This window comes from Lepisosteus oculatus, chromosome 8 (assembly GCF_040954835.1).
Source record: "Lepisosteus oculatus isolate fLepOcu1 chromosome 8, fLepOcu1.hap2, whole genome shotgun sequence".
NCBI lineage: Eukaryota > Metazoa > Chordata > Actinopteri > Semionotiformes > Lepisosteidae > Lepisosteus > Lepisosteus oculatus.
Window position 1 is genome coordinate 20147559 of NC_090703.1, and position 22760 is coordinate 20170318.

Sequence of the window (22760 nt, forward strand, 5' to 3'; positions counted from 1 at the left end):
TATCCTCTGCCACAATGTTTATTAAAATGTAATATTCTTACAGGGTTAAGAAACACAATCTTTCTATGTACAGGAAAACTGAAAACAAAGACAGTATAAGGAAAAGAGGAAAAAATAATAAAACTCAGCGTTGATCTTCAAGATTATTTCCCTGATCACGTTCAAGAAGTCAGTTGTTTCTCCAGAAGGACTGAAAAGTGTGCACTTTACTGTCATGAAAATGCAGTGCATTTATTTTAGAAAGAGCTTTGGAAGATCCTTGGATTTGAGAAGGGGAAAACGCAAGGGTTTGTGTCCGTGGTGTTCTTCTGGCCCCAGCTCCTTTGAAAGGTTAGCAGTTTCCATATTCTGCAGCTTGCATGGACTTGTTTTCAAAATTATTAAACTAAACTTCCTATCTTCCATCAGGAGGGTCATGGTGCATTTCTGGTGTATAGGTTAGAAGCACAATCATTACCCAAAGATGCAGAAGAGCCTAAAACAAATAAAAAAAGAACATAAAAAAAACATTCAGATTCTATACTCAATCTTATATTTAAGTTTCTAATGTCCCAATTTATCAGGCTGTTAAAAAAAACTTATAATTTAGTTTTTAATTAATAGAATATACATTTATGTGAATACAGTGTTGGGCATAAAAAGTGTTCCAATGCGTATGATTATACAATCATATGGGTGTGAGCATTATTTATATCCAAATGAATTTAAATGTGTTTTAATAAATACAAATTAAGTCTTAAAATAAAGATGTTTATTGTCATTTTTTTTTCCATCTAAAGCGACAGAAATACACTTACCATGTATATAATTATGAATACTCTTGCCACTGGGTAACGTCTAAGAAAGATTCCGAGCCGGATGCTGAAATAGCAAAAAAGAATCAGTTCACAGTAAGTAATATGCAGGCATTATTCATGCATATACAATGCAGTTAGAATTGTGCTTAATGGAGTTATGCGAGTTCTAGTACAGCATTACTCTTAATAAAAATGAAAGCAACAATTACAAATAAAAGTATTGGCAGAGGAATTGTGAATTAAACTTGTTTTTATTTCAAGAGTAAATCCTTAAGAGACCTGCTCAATTAATTACGTATAAAAAGGCAGACATATACACACAGTTTACCTAAATTTGTCTATTGTACTTGCTGCTTTGCGAACTTTCCCATACATTCCCGCAGCTGGGCTTTCAGTATCGCTGAAGAGGATGGGTACATTTCTTAGACGAGCACCTTCAAAAAAAGAAAAGGGAGAAAAAACAGACAGCAATAATTACTGATGTCCTGCGATACAGAATTATGTAAGAAAAATGTAAGAAACTATATGTTTGTAACAGCAAAAGAACATGCTGAACCTGCCTTTTATACAAATACTTTTCTTTCTAAATGAATTTAGAATCAGTAATTATTTTTTATACCCACACAATATGGAATCATCAATTGTGTCTTTACTCATCTGCTCTCAGCAATGGCATCTGTACCCACATGGAGAGAATGAGGTAGTGTAGATAGGCTTCTCCTACCAATCCACCCAATGAGACATGGATTCTGTGACATGCTTCTATCTCTGTGGCAATTCACAGGAAGGTAGTGCTGACCAGAGGATCCTTCAGGATGTAAATGAGCACCGCTTAGGCACCATGACAACCAAGTTGCCCCAGTGCTGCCAGACTCTGATCTGCCTCTTAGGATTAAATAGTTGAATACCCAATGACAGCAGCTGCTTGGGATTCCTCATGACCTGAACTCTTACTGATTCATCACTAAAGGATCAAGGGATTGTTGACCACGGTTCCAAACTACCACTATGTCCAGGATCTTGGGTGTAACACCTTAAATACTGAACTTTCAAGTGTGGAAACACTATCCCTTAACCAGGGCTTTGACGTGAGTATGTTCACCTTCTCTGTACAGCACCCTTAAGATCAAAGGAATGTTGGGAAGGAAATTGCAACGCATGAAACTGTACAGCTCATGGGCCACCGAGGATTTAAGTCCCTGTAGGTGTCCCTCCACAATCCAATGAGTGCTCCTTGTGTCTCGTGAATTTCAAGAGCGTACCCTCAGTGCCCTCCATCGCCGCCATGCTGATGGCCGGCCCGTTGAGGGCGCTGCCCTGCAGGCTCTTCAGCTGCTGCTCCATTCGCTCCAGCTGGAAGACCAGCGAGCTCTTCTCCGTGCCCAGGGCCTCCAGCATCGTCTGCTTCTGGATGAGCGTCTCCGTCAGCTGGTGCAGCCGGTTCTCCAGCTCCGCCTGGCTGCTGTTGCTCAGAGTTTTGTTAGTGAGCTGCAGCGGAGAGCGGGAAAGCAGCGCGTGAGACCTACATGAAGAGCTGAAGGCTAAACCCAGGGGTTTTGTGTCAAATGAATTCCATGTGTTAGGGGCAATGTCCGAAAGCATGATCCTGCGCCCCAAAAAACTGAATGCTCCCAAAAATTGGAATCGCCAATTGTTTCTTTACTGCTCTGCTCACAGCAATGACTCCTATACCTACATAGAGAGAATGCCCTCATGCAAGTTCTCTCTGTTCTTTATAACTTATATTCCTTTTGCTACATTTAATGTACTGCTTACACAAGATTAAGTGCAGACCAAGCATTCATTTTTAACTGCTAATTCTTCCAGAGTGAGGCTTCAATGGGTTAACGGTCTGGTTTGTAAGAAATACAGAGGGGAACCGACAATGTTATTCACTCTTCTTCACTATAATCCTTAGATTTGCTGGCTTCTGTCCAGAGGCATAAAGCCTGGACCAGCATTGATGATGTTGCCCAAGTGCGACAGAAGATTAATGTGCCCTGTTTTAGCTATGGAAGGTGTCAAACCGATGTAAGTATGCGCATCGCGATACAAACCAATTTTGGGTGCCTGCAAATGAAATATTGGTTCTTCTGAATAGTTATCTGTAATTATAACACATAAGTAATTTAAAGGTCTTACAGACTATGGACAATATGAATGGTGACAGATTACCAATATCTTTGCAGTCTCCTCTTTCAAAATGCATTAGACAGTGAAGATGCCACTATCTGAGCATAATAATTAATAATTGCTTATACTTATATAGCGCTTTTCTGGACACTCCACTCAAAGGGCTTTACAGGTAATGGGGACTCCCCTCCAGCACCACCAATGTGCAGCATCCACCTGGATGATGCGATGGCAGCCATAGTGCGCCAGAACGCTCACCACACATCAGCTATCAGTGGGGAGGAGAGCAGAGTAATGAAGCCAATTCATAGATGGGGATTATTAGGAGGCCATGATTGGTAAGGGCCAATGGGAAATTTGGCCAGGACGCCAGGGTTACACCCCTACTCTTTTCGAGAAACGCCCTAGGAGAAGTGTGCTTACAGGAAGTTGTGTATACAACCAAATTTGTACAATTGGGAAAGAATTGTGCTTTGCAAAGTAGAATTATTTTACTACTTTTTATATGTTTCAGCATTAGTCTGCATAACATCTCAGTCAGAAACATGAAAAGCAAGTGAGTCCCCATAGCAACTCCTAATTTCCTATTTGGGATGGAAAGTAGAGTAAGCAGGTCCTGAGGTCGCTCTGGCTTGTCAAAACCCGAGAATACAGACCGCAGCACTGCAATGACTCTCAGGAATGCATCTCTGGCCATAAGCAGGTGCAAGAATTGCACAGAATGACAGGGAGAACACAATACAGCTGTTCAGCCACACAGTTACCATATTACCTCACAGTACCTCCTCTTGTAATGAACACAAAGAATCACCACAATCTTTGACCTGATTTCGGAGTTTTTGGATTTCCTCCTCTCGGTCTTTGATTCTGCTCTGTAGGGTGTTTTTAGTACGATGAAGTTCTTCTTCCATGTATTGTAGTTCCTATAAAACACAAATCTATGCTCATCCCTTGTATTTTTTTAAAACCAGGATTCTTTTTTTACCTACTTTAGGGAGATCAGTTCATTCTTCAGTAGAGCAGACAAATAGGAACATATCATTATTTAAACAACCCTTTGTTGATGGTAGATGGTAATTTTTTTAACTGTTTGTATTAATTGATCATGTGCAAAAACAGGATCTCTTCTAAAACACAAATGAGCTGACAATAAATAGTTTCTATTTTTAGAGTTTACTTAGTTTAACCCTTCAAATTTGAACAGATTTTGAGATTTTGTTCTTAACACTTAAGATAAACTTAACTAAAACAAAACCCAGACTGAATGAGCTGTGTAATTGTAATTTGTAATTGTGGAGCATAAATCCTTAGATGTAGGTGTGTAAAGGGCGGCTGAATCTGTTAAGCAATGCCATTTGTCAAATCCTTTCCCTCTATTTGTTTTATTATTTATATTTTTATCACTGTGGCCCAATAGGTATATTTATCTTATCAAACAGGTTCAACAGGTAGAAAACGTAGAGTTAACTAATTCCTTTCACAATTATATTAATGCCCTTACCACCTTTTTACTAAGACGGATTGTTAAATGACTGTTTAAAGACTACTGAGTAAATTATGCAATAGAAAACAAGAAAGACACCAGACCCTAACCAACATTAGGCATTATCTTAGTCAAAGATACAGGACCCTGAACCAGTAGGAATATAAACATCCACTTACTTCATTTGAACTATTTGATGAAAGCAGTTAGCAAGGAAACAGCTGATAATGTTTCACCCCACCCCTATGTTTTCTTTCGTAACTACGGACAAAACCTGAAAGTCATTAAATATTGCCGCAAATTTACATTTCCCATCAGATGTGCATTGCTCGCTGATGAGACTCAAAGGACATTAACTGAAGAAGACAAGATAACAGGCATACTCCTCAAGTAATATTCCTTGAGAAGTAGGGCACTTTGTTTTTACACACAACCCCTCAATAAAAGCAGCACATGACTATTCCGAAGGAGTAAACATTAGTCAGCCAGAAAAGGACTAAGAGCAAAAGTCTTAGGTTTTGTACCAACAGCTCACTTTTGAAAGTTTCCCACGCCCGGTAATGCTAATCCTGTCCAATTTCTGTGCCCTTTGTTTTCCGGGTTGCTCTGCTCTCTTCCTGCTCTCTAGCTGCTGAGACGCAAACCTGTTTCTGCCTCTCCAGCTCAGCCTCCACTTCCTGCTTGGCTCTCCTCTGTGTGGTCAACTGCTCCTGCAGCTCCTGAAGCTGCTCCCGGGAAGATTCCGACTCTGCCAGCTGCTGGTTCTCCACTTCCTGTTTGTTTCAATAAAAAGACAGGATAGGCAACATTCAACAAGAAGTCAAACTGAGAATTTTAGACATTCGTATTTTTCGCAGGTAGTTGCTAAAATGCGGACCAGCAGGTGAAAAAAGCAGTGTGCTCTTTCTAAACATTGCCTGCAGTAGAACAAAACCTGGCAGACTACAGTGTATTACGTACCGTTAATCCTACTTGACCCAGCCTGTGATGTTTGCTTGCTCCTGTTGGAGCACTGTGGAACAAACTAGCATTGCCATGGCAGCTGGCCACACCTCTTACCACCTGTCAGTGTCTGCTGCCACAAATATGCAATCGGACAAGAGACCTGTACCACCTGGCAATTTATGATCACGCCTGCCTCAGGTGGTTCAGGTTTAAGTTCTGCTTGGACTATGCTCTGTAGTATAGAGTCAGCTCTATGAGTCTACTTGGAAAGTCCCTGTATCCTTAGCTCACAACCTGTATTCCCGAGTTCCCAACCTTGCAGTGCATGTTCAACTCTCATGCCTTGGTACTGTGTATTTCTCGTGCTATAGACCATGAAACAATTACTAAAGTTTTCAATTTCCATTTGAAACATGCAATGGTCAACTCATTTCTTTCTCCTAGCAAATGAATTGTGTTTTTTCTAAGCATGACTTCAACTGAGCAGTGAAATACATTAAATTATTGAATTATTATGGATTACCTCCTGGCTAATTTAGTCGTACACAGAGCTACACAGCGGGTCACCTCTGTGCAACGGTGACGAGCAGACAGGATCAAGCCGGCAGACCCTGACCTGTATCTCTGTGCGAAGCTGCTGGATTTGGCCCAGGAGTTTCTGGATCTCCTCCCTCTGCAGATCCCTCTCGTGCCGCAGCTCCTCCAGCTCCATCGTGCTGGCTGTGTGGCCGTCCAGCCCCTCCAGCCCTGAGCCCTCCTTCAGACTGCTGATCAGCTTTTCCTTGGACTGCAAAGCACAATTCAAATACAGTCTGCAAACAGGAAAGGTAGAAACACGCACTAGCTTCTTCTCCTTTGCTGCCATTCTGAAGCCCATGAGCTTGCAGACAACTACTTGCTTACTACCTGAGGACTAACCACGAACTTAACATCCAGTGTGTTACAGAGTCACAATACTGAGAAGGTATTACAGGTCGAGTGACCTGGGGTGGGGATTGTACCTGGAGAATACGCGAGGCCTTCTGTTTGTAGTCCAGCATTTCCTGCCGGACGGCCTCCGCGGCGCCGCGGGCTACCCTCAACTGCTGCTGCAGCTCATCCGCTCGCCTCTTCTCCTCCGCGCTCTTCCTCTCCGCGGCGGTCAGGGCCTCGGCCAGGGCCTGGCGCTCCCCCTCCACCTTCGCCTGGCGCGTGGCAGACTCGCTCTGCGGGGCCAGAGAAGCACGGCGGTCACCCTGCTGGACGCAGCCCGGCCGGCGCCGCGCGCCTCCAGTCACATTCCTTTTTCAACGCGCCGCGCACAGAAAAGACAGGAACGCAGCACAGAATAAAGGACGTAGTGTTTGCAGGATGAGCGTCTCCTTCATTTTCCATTGCATGATCCCACAATGAGGGAGTGAACAGGAGAGACCATATTCTCAGCACGATACAGGCCTTGGTGGCAGGCATTATTTATCCAAAAGCATAAACGAACACAGAAGCTAGGATAAGAAAAAGAGGAATATAAATTCACCCTTGTTATAATAAGCCCAAAGCTTGATCGCTGTCAGCCCATATTTCTAATTCAGATGAAGATGCTTTCTGCTTATCATTAATCAGCCTGGGAACATGGAAAAACTTCAAATTAAGGGGATTAAGAGGCCCCATCTTGCAAATATCCATTATTTTCCGGTCCTTCCCACTTTAAACAAGATCTGTCGTTTTCGACCACGTTAAAAGGGGATGCTCAGAAGACACTGGTTTCCACCTTAACTGCATTTCTGCTCTGTGACGCGCCACTTTCTGTGATGGTTATCATTATGAGTGAGGCCAGTCGGGGTGGAACGTAAGCCGTCGCTGGCGACACCTCTGACCTGCATCTGCCGGTAGCTCTCCTGCTCACGCTTCAGGAAGGCCTCGGCCTCCCTCAGCCGCTCCTGCAGGGTCTGCAGCGCCTGGTTGTGCAGGCTGCTCCCCTCGTTGTGGTCTTGCAGGATCCTTGACGGGTCGGGAAGGGAAACGTTACAATTAACCATGACGGGGAAGACAGCACCATGCAGGAAGGGGAAAACATTCAGCCTCTCCATCTCGGAAGCACAAGCAATTTGTTGCTCGGGATTATGCTCACAACCTGTTCTCCTAGCCTGCATCATTGGCTGTATCACCTTAAATACCTTTAAGCAGCTCTTCAATTCACATCCACTCGAATCAAAGCAAATAATAATAATAAATTATGATTATTATTATTATTATTATTATTAAAGCAAATAAGAATATGTTCTAACAGATTTAAACCTACAGATTTATGGAAGCTATATGGAGAGATCCCTGTAGGATACAATTGCTTGTTGAGTTCAAAAAACACCTTGAATTAATCTGTACTGGCTTCTGGACTTGTTGTGCAGTGACCCTGAGTCTAATTTGGGAAGAAAAACTAGCACAAAGGGCAGCAACTGCAAACATAGTTGGGGATTGTTGTGGGGACTGCATGTAATCAAGGTCACATGCACAACGCTGCCATCTGGTGGACTGACACTGCACCTATAAAGTCTAATTTGACATCAAGCAGACTCTAGCAGGCGTTCAAACTGCTTAAGGCTGGGAAGTGTAATATGCACTGTAATATGAAAACTTAATCCCGCGTAGCAGTTGCACGGCAATTACACCAAACCGCTTTCATCCTTACTGACTGTAATGGGCAACTGCTGAGATCATCGGCTGCCAGCCCCCCCCCCCACACACACAGATCTATACTCGTCTAGGATGACAAGGAGGACAGGGAATATCATGGCTGACCCCTCACACCCTGGCCACTCTCTCTTCCAGCGGTCTCCCTCTCAGCGGAAACCAAGAGTGAGAGCCCTAAGATCCGGGACTAACCAACACCTGCACATTTTCTTCCCCCAGGCCATAACTCTTATAAAGAAGGACACTTCTCTCATCCCTACCCTGTGATCAGTTACATTTTCATTTCACAGCACATGCTACCGATATCTGCTGTAAATATACGCAGTAGCCACTGTACATTTTATTACTCAACTGTATTTACTTATAAATTGTACATATCACTGAGATTTGTTTTGAGCAGTAGATTTTTTTTTGTTACTTTTATCTTAGTGGAATTTATGTCGACACCTGCACCCAGAGACATTCTTTGTATATCCTGTACTCGGCGAATAAGAGTTTCTGATTCTGAAAAGGTAAGGCAGCGACAACACCACTTTCTGAAGCATGAGCAACGCAGAGTTCCCAGCAGCCCAGCAGGCACACGCGCGCTCACCTGGATCGCTCGCTCTGCGCCGCCTCCAGGGCCTCGGTGCGCGCACGGAGCAGCTGGTCCGCTTCGTCCAGCCTGACCCTCAGCACGGCCAGCTGGGCGTCCTTGGCGGAGGCGGCTTCGGTGAGGTCGTCCACCCGCGAGCGCAGCTCTCGCGCGGCGCGGTCCGCCCGCGAGTGGTCGCCATTCCACTTGTCCACGCGGGCCCGCGTCTTGGTCAGCTCTGGGAACGAGCAGTCACAGCCTCTGCGTGACCCCGGGCCACGCAGTGGCTCTCCAAACTCTCAGAGAACAGCCAATCAGACACCGCTTCCTGGATGGACTCGCGCCGTCTTAATTCCAACTTACAAAACCAGACTCACTCTATACTCAGATTTTAGCCACATCCCTCACTCTTCTCCTCCGCTGCCTGGGGGTTTAGTCTAAACCATCCGTGTTTTCCTTTCCAACTCTTAAAGCATCTCCTCACAGAGACACTCCTGCTTCCTTTTCTAAAGACAGAAGCAGGACCCTCTTAACAGACTTTTCCTCTCTCTAAACTCACCTCCCTCTCTGTCGTAGCCAAGATTCCTGCTTGCTTGCATCGTAAGAGTATTTTCTCTGCCTAACTGCTTCCATTCTAACTCTCACATGGCTACATATCCCAGCACATTCTCATTATGGCTGTGGTAACAGCACAGAGGATTTACCATCAATCGGCGAGATTCACACCACCGTCGCAATAAAGCCCAATCCATCATTCAGGATCCCAACCATCCCGGCCACAAACTGTTCCCCCCCACCGCACTCAAGGCAGTACGGCACTATTAAAGCATGGACCACAAGGCTTAAGAACCGCTTCTCCCCTACTGCAGTGCACATCCTGAACAGTTAGCTGCAATGCCTCAGATTTAATGCATGTCCGCACTATGCACTTTTTCCATGGGCTACCCTGTTTTTTCTTCACTATTACACATTTATTGTTTTCTACAACACATTTATTGTTCTGGTTGTTGTTATTTATTGTGTTTGTAATGTACTGTCTACATTGTGTGGTGTTGTCTGTTGTACCGCGGATGTCCCGGGAGATCAACGCAAATAAGAATCTCCATTTACATGTACATACAGCATGGCAATAAACCCCTCTACTGTACTCTAAGATCCTTGTCCTTTCATTACTCCGATTGTTCCCTTCTTTCGTCTCGTCTTCGCTTGTCTGTTTAGCTGTTCCTTCTCTCTCTATTTTGAAAGCATACCTAGGTGAATCAGGACTGCAGTGTCTCTGTCCAGTTTCCAACACCTGTTCATCTAGAAGGAACATCCCCACTTGCAGAATGGAAACTTTAAATCATTGCCACAGGGCTCGAGCAGATGAGCCACTGTGGGAGATCAGGTCAGAAGAACGTTTTACTGGTCTTTTGAACACATGAGAGGCTGCTGCCACGCCCTCAGTCGGCCAGCCCAGCTCAGCCCTACCTTCCTGTGTTTCTTTGGATCTCTGGATAAGGGCAGCCATTTCCTGATTGAGAGAGGACACTTCGTTGCGGAGCAGCTGGTTCTCCAGGCGGAGGCTGGACAGCACCTGGCTTTGCCCGTTGTCTTTCCCTGGGAGAGCCGGACCATCCGCAGTGGGCAGCTCTTCTTTGGCAGGCTCCTGAGACCCCGCCAAGCCGGAGTCCGAGCTCTCAGGCGTGTCTGGACAGGGAAAGAAGCCACAATGTCACCTCACTCCCTCACTACTGTTATTTAAACATGGCTTAGCAAAATGTTAAGAGCGGAAATAAACTTGACAAAAACTGCTAAGCATAAACGAATTGTGCAGCTGTCTCCACGCCAATCAAGGCTTAGAGAACACACAAGGCAAAATACTCTTCCAGCAAAGTCATCAACAAATACTGTTATAGGACCACTACAGTCACTCTGGGCCCTTCCTCAGCAAAGAGCTTTAAATAAACCACTGCAGTCCCACAGAAAGACAGGCTGTGTACTAAACAATCCCTCTCATCAGTCCTAACCTTCAGATTTGGGCATATTTGACCACAGGTGGACAAATGCTTGTGACTGGACAGCTAAGTGTTGAAACATGGGCTACTGACACCCTAGATCCAGGTTCATAAATGGGGCCTCACTCTATTTAAAAGGCTGTGATGTTCGATTCTTCCACATGGGCAAAATAACAGATGCAGTTCGGGGAGAGGAGATCAACAGAGAGGAGTGGCTGTTTTTTTCTCTGTTCACGCCAGACAAGACAGCACGCCTTCATCTGTACACAAACGGACCAAAAAGTGGCCAGTGCAGTGAAAACTCTCAGCTCCGAAGAGGAAGGAAAACGCCCCCCCAACCCTCGAACCCGGCCTTGCCTTGGCCCTGCTCCCTGCTGGAGCCGTCCTCGGAGGTCTTCACGCTCTGGGTGCTGGTGGAGATGGAGCTGAGGCTGGAGGCCCGAGACAGGCCCTGCGAAGAGGCGGCGGCGGCGGCCTTGGGCTTCTCCCTCTTGGCGTCCAGCTTCCCGGTCAGGGACTTGTCCGTACTGTTCAGGAAATCGAAGAGCAGGTCGTCGTCGGGCTCCGTCTTCTTCGGCCTCACGAAAGGAGCTCTCGAGGAGCCCGCGTCGCTCGTGCTGAGGGCGGGCCTGGGGGCGCTGGCCACATTGGCAGTGCCAGCCAAGAGAGTGGCCTGCTGCTTCTTAATGTTGCCCGCAGCTGCCGTGACAAAGCTGGGGGCCTCGGGGGGGGCACGAGGGGGCCCTGCCTCGTGCCCGTGGTACGCCCCTGCATACTGAGAGGCCGAGTCTGCGGCGTCGTAGGCAAACGTCACTCTCTCCTGCTGCTTGCTCAGAGCGCTCGCAGCCCCCTGGTCCACTTTGTTCAAGAAATCTTCTGCCTTCCCAGCGATGTCCGCCAACCAAGACATTCTGGACCTTCGAGGAAAAAGGCTCAGGTTACACATACAGACCCTTCCGTTCTGCAGCACATCAAGAGCTCAAACTCGCAGGTCGAACTGGAAAACAACGTGCGCTTCGTCACATGAACAACGCAATGTGGCAGGCAGAACTAAAATCCTGAGAAGTGCATGAAGAAAAAACAAGCAAATACCAGCGGCCAGGTTATGAGATCTTTAAAGGTGGTATTACGGTTTAAACTTCATCTCCAATAATTCTAAAACTCTTTGCAGACGGCAATATTGACTGTAATTAAAGGGAAATATTGTGTAAATTCTATTGTGTAAATTGTTTTTTCTACGTTTTCTCCGGTTACGTAAGGATAACAGTACTGTAGCAGATTAAATACCAAATCTCTCCTGCTCCATCCCAGTTAATCCAACGGAATATACTAGTGCAACTCGTGAAAGCTATCACTGTTCAAACTGCAAGCATACACACACCCTAAAGCAAGGAGGGAGATTATTTACACACTCCTAGACAAATCATCCCAGTGCCTGTGCTAGTTTTTGAACAGTTGTAAAAACAAGTCTCCATTCTAACGGCTTTGCAAGATTTATTTGGCTTTTTGAAGATAAGCGCATGGTTTTACTTGAGCTATTCCGAAATCACAAAGCCACGAAGGATGAGAAAATTACTATTCAGTCATTTTACCTTATTTTACTAACTGCTCGAAAAAGGCCAATATATTATCATTAATCCAACGCAGTTTTAAACAACCAACCGGCGGTCTGAATCGCATCACCTTAGCCTACTGTACTCACAAGAGACAGCAGAGTTCCACACCGACCGGCTGCACAAGTCGACAGAGTAAAGAAAATGCAAGAATAAAAACAGAAAACACGCAGCGTTTCCTCGGCATGCGTGGTTATAGATTCGTGCGTCAGAGAGTGCAGCTTAACCAGTATTCTGATTTATTTAGTCTGCAATTCAGACACAAGGTAGGTTCGCTTATATGATAATGACGGTACGCTTACGGCACACGTTGATGACTGCAGTGTCGATGAGAAATATTAAATAAAAAAATATTGTACCATTCAAGAACATCACACCTCTTGGGGAATTCGCTGCAGTTGGCTAACTCTCATAGGTGAACTCGCTGTGGGGGCCTCTGAACGTTTTTACCTGATCTGTCCTTCACTTACCTTCAACGTGACTGACCTTGATATGCACACGATATGTAGCTTTGTGATCCCGGCAGTAAAAAGGCGAGCAAAGAACAAGAAATTTCAAAAGGATGAAGATTTCGGTGTTGGTAAAACACTCTGCTCAGCTGCTGCTGCTATCAACCCTCCTCCATGATGATGATCTTGGAGACGTGGACCAGGAACTACTGATTCAGGACCCAAAACAGAGTGCCCTCCGTGCTGCCGAATCAAAAATAACTTCCAGCAAAGGGGAAAAGGAAACAACTATACATTCCGTGTAATCAGCCAACGTCGAAAATTAATTGCACTATTAAAACAAGTGTATCTCGTAAACTGTACTACCGGGTGGAGTACTAAAATTGATCCACATAGCAAATGGACAATGGTGTTACATATTCCCACGGACATCGACAAACTCCCCACCAGGGGGCGCTACCTCAGTGCACTTTTTTCCATGTGAGAGTAACATTGGTGCTTGGACCACCACAACAAATAGGCGTTTAAAGAGTTCATGGATGATGCATACGTGTAACCCGTGAATAGGTTTTACAAGCAGCTGCGCCATATCACGTGAATATGAACTCACAACTTAAAGAAGAAAAAATTACTTCGATTGCAATAACTCAAGACACTTTAACCTTGCACTTGATCTGTGTCTGAAGCATAAATGGCAGATTAATTTAATGATAATGGCTGAGTTGTTTTCGAAATTGTAAAGAGGAAAGATGAATCTAGATTAGATCAGAGCATTATTATTATTGCATTTCCTAATAAAAAAATCCTATTAGGGAAGGGAGGCTCAAAATAATGTTACAATTTACACACATAGTACTAAAACAAAAGTTAATCTTAAATTCTAGAAAATGAATGTTCTGGCTATGTCAAGGTCTTTTTTTATTTTAATGACGTTATAAGTATAAGCCGTCATAAAACAGAAAGGAATGCCTTAATCAAGACGTCCAAGGCAAACAACCAGGCAATTTCATTTATCATGAGGACAAAAGTATTTAAAAAATAAAAGATAACTAGTGAAAACGTTATATTTCAACTAGTCGAGACACGTTATCTAGGATGAACCATATTAAACGTTTTCGTATTTTACATTGAAAAGGTTTGTTCCCAGATACTATGTTTAACGCTATCCATTGGGAAGTGTGATACATAGTATACAGTAAACCCAGTCTCCAAGTTACTATTTAATATTTTAACTGGAACTTTTTACAAATCAAAATCCCTCAACGATGCGTTAATTGCAATATTTATCTTGCTCAAATAGGAAAGTAACAAAAGAGGAATCCAGTACAGTTTAACTACACGGACAGAGCAAGTGACTGTTGAAAACGTGATTCGTTTATAGTGGGGTACATTTCAGTAGGGAGACTTTCAAGTAGGTAGCTGCGTCAGCATGCGTAAAGTAGGGCACAAAGGAACAGATACATTTAATTCCAGGCTAATAGACGCAACGTTTCGGCTGGGGAGCCTGTCCATCTGAGTAGGGAGTATTGTAACTGTAGTGGCGGGTATTACGCATTAAGTAACCACTCTCAAAACGGAACGTTTTGCTCCGTGGACGTTTTCGCGGTCGTGAGCTGTAGTTCAGGTGTAGTGGGGAGTGTCACGTTACTATCACGAGGGATGCAGCACGAGAGAGGAAATGCTGATGCCGTCCGAAGTGGTCAGGCCGCAATGGAGAACCGGTTTCCAAACGATAAGAACTAAGAGAAGTTATTAAACGGAGTCGTTATAAGACAGCGGTTAAAGTGCGTAGGTGTACGAAAAAGGGAACAATTCTAGCTGAAGACAGGACGTTACAGTGAAAGTGGGTACTGTTAAATTGTGGCTTTTAAAACAAGTGACTTCTCTGATCTGGGCGAAGAAAATTATTTTTATTGTGGTCTATTTAAGGGAGAACTTATCAAGCGAAAGGCATCCAATGTGCAGAAAGTCTTAACACTGAAGCTGAATTTCATGGAATCATTGTAGGACTAACCAAAACACTAAATATAATTTTCAAACAATAGTTTCACAATTGCAAACGGAACGCACTTAGTCCCAATTTTAGAAGTGCACTTAAATGGAAAGACGTTAATGTGTAAATTCAGAATACCGCCTTTGCTGAGATGAACGCTTAAAATGTGCATGCACAGTAATTGTGTACTTCTCAGCAGTTTGCTATCCCCGTTGTGAAAATGCGTCATTTAGAACAAGGTTCTTTTTACACTGAACAGTAAAATCATAGTGCTGAATTGACACATTAATTGAAGTGCTTTTGAAACATTCCGTTCTGTCTCAAGGTCTCCCAGTGAACGCCACCATACCTAAATATTCATTAAAAACTACGTCTTAAGTGTTTTTTTTAAATCAACATAATGTATTGTGAACGCGAGAAAGGGTTCGGCTGATATGATTAATAACACTTAATCAAAAGTAAGTGAATTCCTTTGCACGGGTGTATTGAGGACGGAGAATACGAAACGGTTTTTTTTTACATCAGGAGTGGTGGGTGTCTGAACTGCCTTCCAGGGCCGTCGCCAGAACAATCCGGTGGTGCGGGTTTGAGCGGCAGTTTGAGACACGTGACTAAGCGGACACGTAGTAACGATGTTTTTCTGAGCTGGTCTGCGTTAAGGAGAGCGGAAATTTCCTTGTCATTTTTAATGCGCATTTCATGCTCCTTCCATACGGCCTTGCAGGTTAAATGTTCCTTTGAAGTGGAGTGTTTATGAAACCCTCTGTCCCTCTCTGCGGCCTGTTTCCAGTCATGGTACCCCCTACCTGTGAAAGTTGAGTCAGTTGCGCGGCACTGTTGAACTTCCTACAGGGTTAGCAAAATGCTGCGCCGACCCTATACTCGAGCCATTCTTGATTATAGTACCGGCAATAAGATACAGGGTATCGATGTAGAACGATCTGGTTGGGTTTTTCAATCCCTTAGTCATCAGGGACCAGCGCCGGTGGTCCACAAATGACCAGACAGGAGCCTTTATTGGTTAAACTGGCTCCGTCTTTAACAGCAAAATTAGCATGGCTGGAATTAGCATGTGCACTTCTGCCGTTGTCCATGTCGAGCGCCCTATCTGCTTCCCTCACTTCTGCTCCATTTTCCCCCACTACTAGCAATGGAGATGGTCCTTTGAACCATTTTCTTATATCCATTATTTAGACTAGTTAGCCAAGCTTTCTGATTAACGAAATGAGATGAAACAATTTCTGGCTACAAAACCGCCTTGTTTTGCGTTATAAATCCCGTAATACTTTTTCTTTTTCCCGTTTACAACCATTTTTTTGCAATATATGCCAGGGACCTGTGCAATACATTTATATCCATATTTATATCTATATCTATATCTATATTTACATCTATATTTATATTCATATGTGTGATACGATTTTTCTGTGTACTGTTCTGTTCTAGTTTGTTCTTTGTGTATCCGGACTGTGAGTAACTCTTGTATTGTATTGGATGTATTGTACTATTATTATATAATTTGTTACACTGTGGTGTGTTGTGTGTGTTAAGCTGCTGTTGCACTGCAATTTCCCTCACGGGATCAATGAAGTATCTATCTACTGAAACCTCAGATGTGACGCATGCTCCAGCTACGTTTTTTTCGTTCATGACAGAAAAAAAAAGATTGAAATGTTAGGTTAGTTACATAACTGTTTTTCAATATTTCTAAAAAAAAATCCGAAAACGTGTTTTGCCACTTTATTAGAAAATTATTTGGGGGGGCACGTTAGCCCACATGGGGGTGGGGCACTGGCCCCCCCCTTAGCGACGGCTGTGCTGCCTTCCTACCCAAGGCGTCCAGACACAGGGCTCTTTTAAGAAAATGATAGGCTGATCTAGCTACTAAACTACCATACGAGGAATATTGGCCCGAAGGCATCCCCTCGTTTGCAACTTTTCTTAGCTTATATGCTTTAACGCATAGAAATTGTTAAAAGCGTACTTTCTGTGAGAATATTTTAAGGGTTTCAAGGTGGACATCGCTAGGATAAGAGGCCGGGCTTCTGAGAAATCTTATTCTGATCTGGACAACAAGCAATGGAGAAGTGCACAATGAGATGACAGTTTTCGAAATAAATGTGAGCGGATAAATCAATCTCTCCCTCACCGTGCAGAAGAAGGTATTGTATACAGTGCTGTACCCGCCCATGCGCATAGATTGGCCCGTCATTAAGTCCGCCCCATATTGCCTCTGAATCAGGCTGCTCTGATATATAACAAAGATCTCTTCAAGCCGTTATCAGTTTTCTGCTGATCTGACAGCGACTCTGTAAAGGGTAAGGTAATTTACTACAGAAATATAAAACCTAGTGTGTTGAGTCAGAATAATCCGTCTGTATGTGTGTGCGGGTTATGGAAAGAGTTACGGTGCAGGCGCCTGATGGCCAGGCAGTGAGTTTTTGGGAATGTCAATAACAAGCCTCTGGTGTGCATCCAGTCACGCGCCCAGCTGGCAGGCTAGCTATGTGAAAATAGCTCGAACCGTTACAAAACCAGCTTACCGCTGTTGACAACCGAGAAGGATTGTTTCATACTTATTGGATCTCTGGCAATTGTGCAGGATATGAAGGTCGCACATGACACTATAGTTGGAACCTGCCGCTTTATAAATGTTATAGACGAAATCTATAAACCTGTCGCGTGTTTAGCAGTTATCGACCTCTGTTAATATGACCACATTATTCACTGTTAAGTCACAAAAGATGGGGGAAAATGCTAAGGCAGCAGAGCGCAGCACAGTGAATGCTGGGAGTGTTTAAGACCAAACGCTTCTTTTTTTATTGCTCCTACCAAGTTAAATCATTAACCTCGCGGTAATTACACGAGAGAAAGCCGTGGCTTTCGCCTACTAAATATAGGAGATATCGATCTTATTTTACTTGAGTGACTGCTTGGTCGTCGTGTATCGCACGTTTAGCTACGGGAAAACCGCACGTTTCATGTCGAGACAAGACAATTCCGTGGAAATCCACCACACCTAGTACTAGTAGTACAGTACATACTGTGTTGTATCTGTCTGACGAACGCCAAATCTCCTGTGGCGATTCTGCCCGTTCCCAGGGCCGTAGACCGTCCCCAGTCAGCCTTCGGGAAGCTCTAGGATGGTAGTTCCAAGTCACAAAGAAATGTTATTAATATCGCGCTGAAAAAAATAGATGAAACGCTACGTTTTGGCCGCTGAGTCTTCTTCAGGTGTCAAGCTCGTAGAGGCTTCGCCGCATCATATCCTAGTAGTACTAGTACTTTGTAAACAAACGTCGGCTAGGAAACAAAATCGAAAAAACACCATGAAATACAGACAAAACATTATCCGTGCATTTGAATTGTCAGGCTTTTGTGTTGCTTTAGTCGATAGGTGGAAAAATATTAGACTAGAAAGATAAACTGTAAGTAGATATGTAAAGAAAATATAGGACTCCTGTCCTGCAGTCCTTGATTTTCATTGGTTTTTGCTTTTAGTATAGCAGGAGTTTAGCGTCCTCTAGATAAAGAGTCATTAAAGAGTCGGCTCTTTAATGGCAATATTATTTTCATATTTAAAAACGGAATAAACTATCAAAAAAGTTGCGAATACTTGTGTGAGAACATTAATTGTTTAAGATGACGGTAATGTGATGAATAATTTCAGGATGACCTTTACAGTGAAAAGCACTTTCTAATGAAGTGGTAGTAGATACACTTTAGTAATCCGATATATGCAGATAGAGAGTAGGTTTCAGAATTAAAGATCACATCTTTCTTATACTTTATTACCGATAAAACCCAGCCAAAGGGAGTTATGCTGTGGTTTGGAACAATCATAAAAAAAAAAATACAATTTTTTGCTTGTTAAGACAGTAGGGGGAATAGGCTTTTGCTTTTTTTTTAAATGCATTGCTGTATCTGTTTAAATGGTTGTTGAAAAGTTATTTTTTAATGAATTCCTCTGAAGTAACTTGCGACAAGGAGATTTTAGCTGGAACAGTAAATGCTACCTTTTTCACAGGTTGGAAATCTTATAGGTGTCTGACAGGAGATAAATCTTTAATGTCTTGGAGGTAGCATTGAGATCAAGGCTGTGTCAGCAGCAGCCGCTGTTACCCCTGCGTTCACCTCAGGTCGTCGGGAAAGAGGGCTGCGAGTTGTGTAACAACTCCTCCTGTCAACGTCGCTACTAAGGCAGACCTGGAACCTTCTTCACATTTCTACCCAAAAAGTCTGGAAATGTCAGAGTTAAAAAAAAAAGTCTGCATGTCTTCTTTCTCAGAGGGGCAGGACTAAGGCAGCGTCAGGATGTTTCTGAAGACTGTAGCGCTGGTGGGCCTTTTCCTGGTCCTGGGTGCGAGGGCTCTTCCACTGCAAGAGGCAGAGAACGGTGGGAAGAACTGGGTGGTGATCGTCGCAGGCTCCAATGGCTGGTACAACTACAGACACCAGGTATTTGTATCCATATGTTATTTTTCCAATTATAACAGTGCCACTTTTGTCCAAAGAGGCACTCATTTGTGCCCATTCATGCAGCTGGGTATTTTATTCGAGCAGTCTCTAGGAAGTGCCTTGCTCAAGGGCCCAATGGGAATGTCTCACCTGGCTTTTGATCCCCAGAACCTTAGTTGCTTGTCCAGAGCCCTGATCACTGCTCCAGTTTTGAAATTAGCCTCACTTCACTCTGGTAGCCTTTAGCTCAAGTTCCATTTGTGTTAGCCAGACAGTCTGAGCCTCTTGCAGCTTGCATATTGTGTAGTTTTCTCTCAGGGGTGTTGTGTGTATACTCACCCTGGTGTGTGTATTTGTTAACACAGAAATGGAGAGGATGTAGCTGTTGAAATGGTGGAGTTACTTCCCCAAAAACGAGCCATCTGACTCTTTTCCAGTATTATAATAATCAACACCTAAATCTCTGGGAAAAAGAGTAATTTACTATAACAGACATATTACAGTGACACACAGAAACTACACATAAAACAATCACAATTACTGAAGTTTTTCATTACGTTGATGTGCTAAATACTGTAGTTTCATTTCTCTACACATGACAGAGTTGTCATCCAAGCATGTTGTCCTTTACTTTCAGAACAGCTTTTTTTGAGAAGTGTGTTCTGACAGCGTCGCAAAATTACTTTTAAAAGCTATGAGCCTGCAGATTTGGGAACCGCAGTACGTTCTGTTACAAATAAAGTGAATGAAAACCAATTAAAAAATAGATTTCAGGTTCATATGTATTCATATTTTGCAAAGATACTAAAATGTATAGGAACAAATAACAGGTTTATTCCATGCTGAAGAGAGATGAAAGAAAACACAACATTTCAATCTTCTCTTTTCAGCATGGAATAAACCTATTACTTGTTCCTTGTCAGCCTACGCATGCTGACACAGCTACCCACTTGAACTACTAAAATATATACTACATTTCTGAAAACTAAAAAAATATACTTTTAGATGAATAACGTCTGTTATACTAGTAACATCTATTCTGTTTAAGATGCTGTTTATTCAGCTTGAACCTGTTACCCTTTAACCCCCTTTGCCTAATTGCTAATATTTGGAAAAGAGTACTGAGAGAATTGACAGAACAAAAGAGTGGACAAAGCATTGAATGAAAAATGGGAAACACTTAACATATCGAGACTCACATTATAGGAAAGGACTGCTTATCAAGGTGAAGCAAGCAGTATTCTGTACTTATAAGAAGTGACTTGCACTTTGTGGCTTTCGTGATAAGCACACCACTGTTAGTGTTGTTTACTGTACTTCCTTTTGCTCTGCTCAAACTTACAGCTGGGTGTTCCTTTCGAAATTCAGCTGGAATTATGAAATACCAATAAATCTATTTTAAGATGTGAAGTAGTTCCCTGTCTAGACACCTGGACATTTCACAGAAAGTGTGTTAATTTAGTAAAATGAGATTTTTCAATGCAATCATTTTTCCCTTTTTATAATTTGATTATATGGTTTATTTGACATGCAAATTACTCTTGGCCACAAGTAAATATATATTCTGTAATAGAATTAATATTGAGGAAATGAAAGTTTTGAACACTTCCTAAGGCATGTGACGTTTTAAAATGGGATTTCCCCACAAAAATCTAAACTTTTCTTTTAATGGTTAAGAATTCAAGACCTAGAGCACTTCTGCTCACAAAACAAAGAGGTCTAGCTCCAAGAACCTATTTTTCTTTCCACTCTTGGTTGCTTTAAACCTCACATGCTGTGGTTTGCAATTTGCCTAATTATTCTGAAAAAGAATGCTCTAGTACAGTATATGATGTTACATCTCTTCTAGTTCCTAAGTATGTTAGTCACTCTGTACATTCACAAATTGAAAAGTGTGCAGCTGTTTGGTAATTTCACTATTTGTACAATGCTGAATGAATAAATTCCTAGAATGAAACAGCGGAAATAGTTCAAGCCATATTCTGTCCATCTTCCTTTTCAGTAAGCCAGTGCAGAATTAAACGCACTTGTCCAGCGTCTTACACAGCCAGTCTGTGCCAGGGAGATTGAAATCACATTTCTACTCGAACCAGGCCTCAGTGGGTGCCTTTTGAAATCTTGTCAATCGTTCACACAACAGTCCTCCTTATGTAAGGACTGAACCTGTGTGCTTGTGTCTCCGCCACATTCATCCATTTTCAGTCCAGAATTAGTCCAGTGCACTGCTGCCAGGCAGACAATAGGTACGAGACAGGATGCATCCTGGACAAAGTGTTTTTGGACTGCGAGAGACCACAGGGGCACCTGTAAACCATGCAGACTCCACACAGAAGACCCCTCAGGCTGGAATGGAACCCAGGCCCCAAGAAGTGAGAGGAAGCAGTGCTTGCTGCCTCACTCATCTCCACCATGTTTTTCCAATACATTCTGCTGTTGTTTTGTGCAGGCTGATGCGTGTCATGCCTACCAGATCGTCCATAAAAATGGCATTCCTGATGAGCAGATCATTCTCATGATGTACGATGACCTGGCTCAGAATGAAGAGTAAGTGCCCCTGACAACACAGGTTCAGGCAGCGTGGACACTGTGTTCTGCCTTGTGCTGAACTGAAGTATCACAGGCGTTCTTTTCTAACTTTCATATGACATTGAATACAGTACATGTTCATTACTGGTAATAATGGAAACTACCGCGAAGATGCACGAGTGATCTTTTTTTTTTAAAAAAATTCCTCAGCAGTTTAAAAAAGCATTTGAACATGCTAAAGTAATCAGACGATATCATATGCATCCTTTCAGGCATAACGTGAAGAGTCACAGGATTCCAATTCTTTACTCCAGTTTAACTTAATCTGTTTTAATCTGTAAAACGATGCTCTGACTGTTGTAGAATGTGTGACCTGAATAAGAATGTTGATGTTATCGGTTTCTTGTTACAAGCCTGAATTCTGTGAGGATGCTCTGTGTTGTGTCTTCATAAGTGTGTTTCAGATATATATTAAAGGTTACTGTGTCTTTAAATGGAAAGTACAACACCATATTTTGGAGATAGAAAGAGTCGGCATCAATCAGTGCATTTCAAACCACAGTAAAAGAAAAATGTACACCGTAAAACCTCCATTTTACATTACAAAATAGGTGATATTTCCTGTTGTGCACAGCGCCGTATTCTGTGATTCAGAACAAGACAACCAAACTTCCGGTGACGTGATGTGGCCTTATAACGTTGTAAAGAAGCATGCTGTGAATCCATCTCTTTTAATCCAATATAAATATTACTCTTGACTTGGAGACGGTTTAGTCCACAAATACTATTTACCTGTTAACTCTGCGTACAAATCCCATTGGAATATTATTTGCTCATGCATCGTATTACATTAGTCATTACAGTGACCAGTGAGCAGGAAGGGCCGCATCATGTCACAATTCGTGGGAACTCTTGCTCCCGCACTGTGGCGGGACTAGGGGGTTTGTGACAACATGGAGACTTACACAAACTTTACGATTTTGTGCTTAATTCGGAATTCGAACATTTTTACTATAACGTTAATGAATTTTTGTTGCCGAGATTTAATAACAGGTCTGAGAAATTGGGACTGCAGTTCCCCTTTAAGTATATTATAAAACAGTGCTTATATAGCTACACTCAGTT

At 42.9% G+C, this 22760-nt stretch overlaps 2 protein-coding genes across 4 annotated transcripts in view; one reads left to right on the forward strand and one right to left on the reverse strand.

Annotated features, from left to right (window-relative positions):
* On the reverse strand, nt 1–18153 carry golga5 (golgin A5). 3 transcript variants are annotated; one of them, XM_069193363.1, is made up of 13 exons: nt 17696–18153; nt 10954–11513; nt 10070–10288; nt 8618–8837; nt 7212–7335; nt 6360–6563; nt 5975–6145; nt 5058–5186; nt 3755–3853; nt 2060–2285; nt 1126–1231; nt 798–861; nt 1–475 (listed from the first exon to the last, which is right to left on the reverse strand). In XM_069193363.1, exons 2-13 carry the CDS (start codon nt 11504–11506, stop codon nt 395–397), a joined length of 2196 nt encoding a protein of 731 aa, XP_069049464.1. In that variant the 5' UTR covers nt 11507–11513; nt 17696–18153; the 3' UTR covers nt 1–394. The 3 variants fall into 3 exon arrangements, with proteins under 3 accessions (XP_069049464.1, XP_069049465.1, XP_069049463.1); XM_069193364.1 differs by lacking the exon at nt 17696–18153 and adding an exon at nt 12696–13069; XM_069193362.1 differs by lacking the exon at nt 17696–18153 and adding an exon at nt 12680–13068.
* lgmn (legumain) overlaps nt 16860–22760 on the forward strand; it is a 19329-nt gene continuing 13428 nt past the window's right edge. The window contains exons 1-3 of the mRNA XM_006632584.3: nt 16860–16969; nt 18940–19109; nt 21556–21653. Of these exons, the coding sequence (XP_006632647.2) occupies nt 18966–19109; nt 21556–21653 (242 nt within the window). The 5' untranslated portion in view covers nt 16860–16969; nt 18940–18965. The remainder of the gene's footprint in view (nt 16970–18939; nt 19110–21555; nt 21654–22760) is intronic.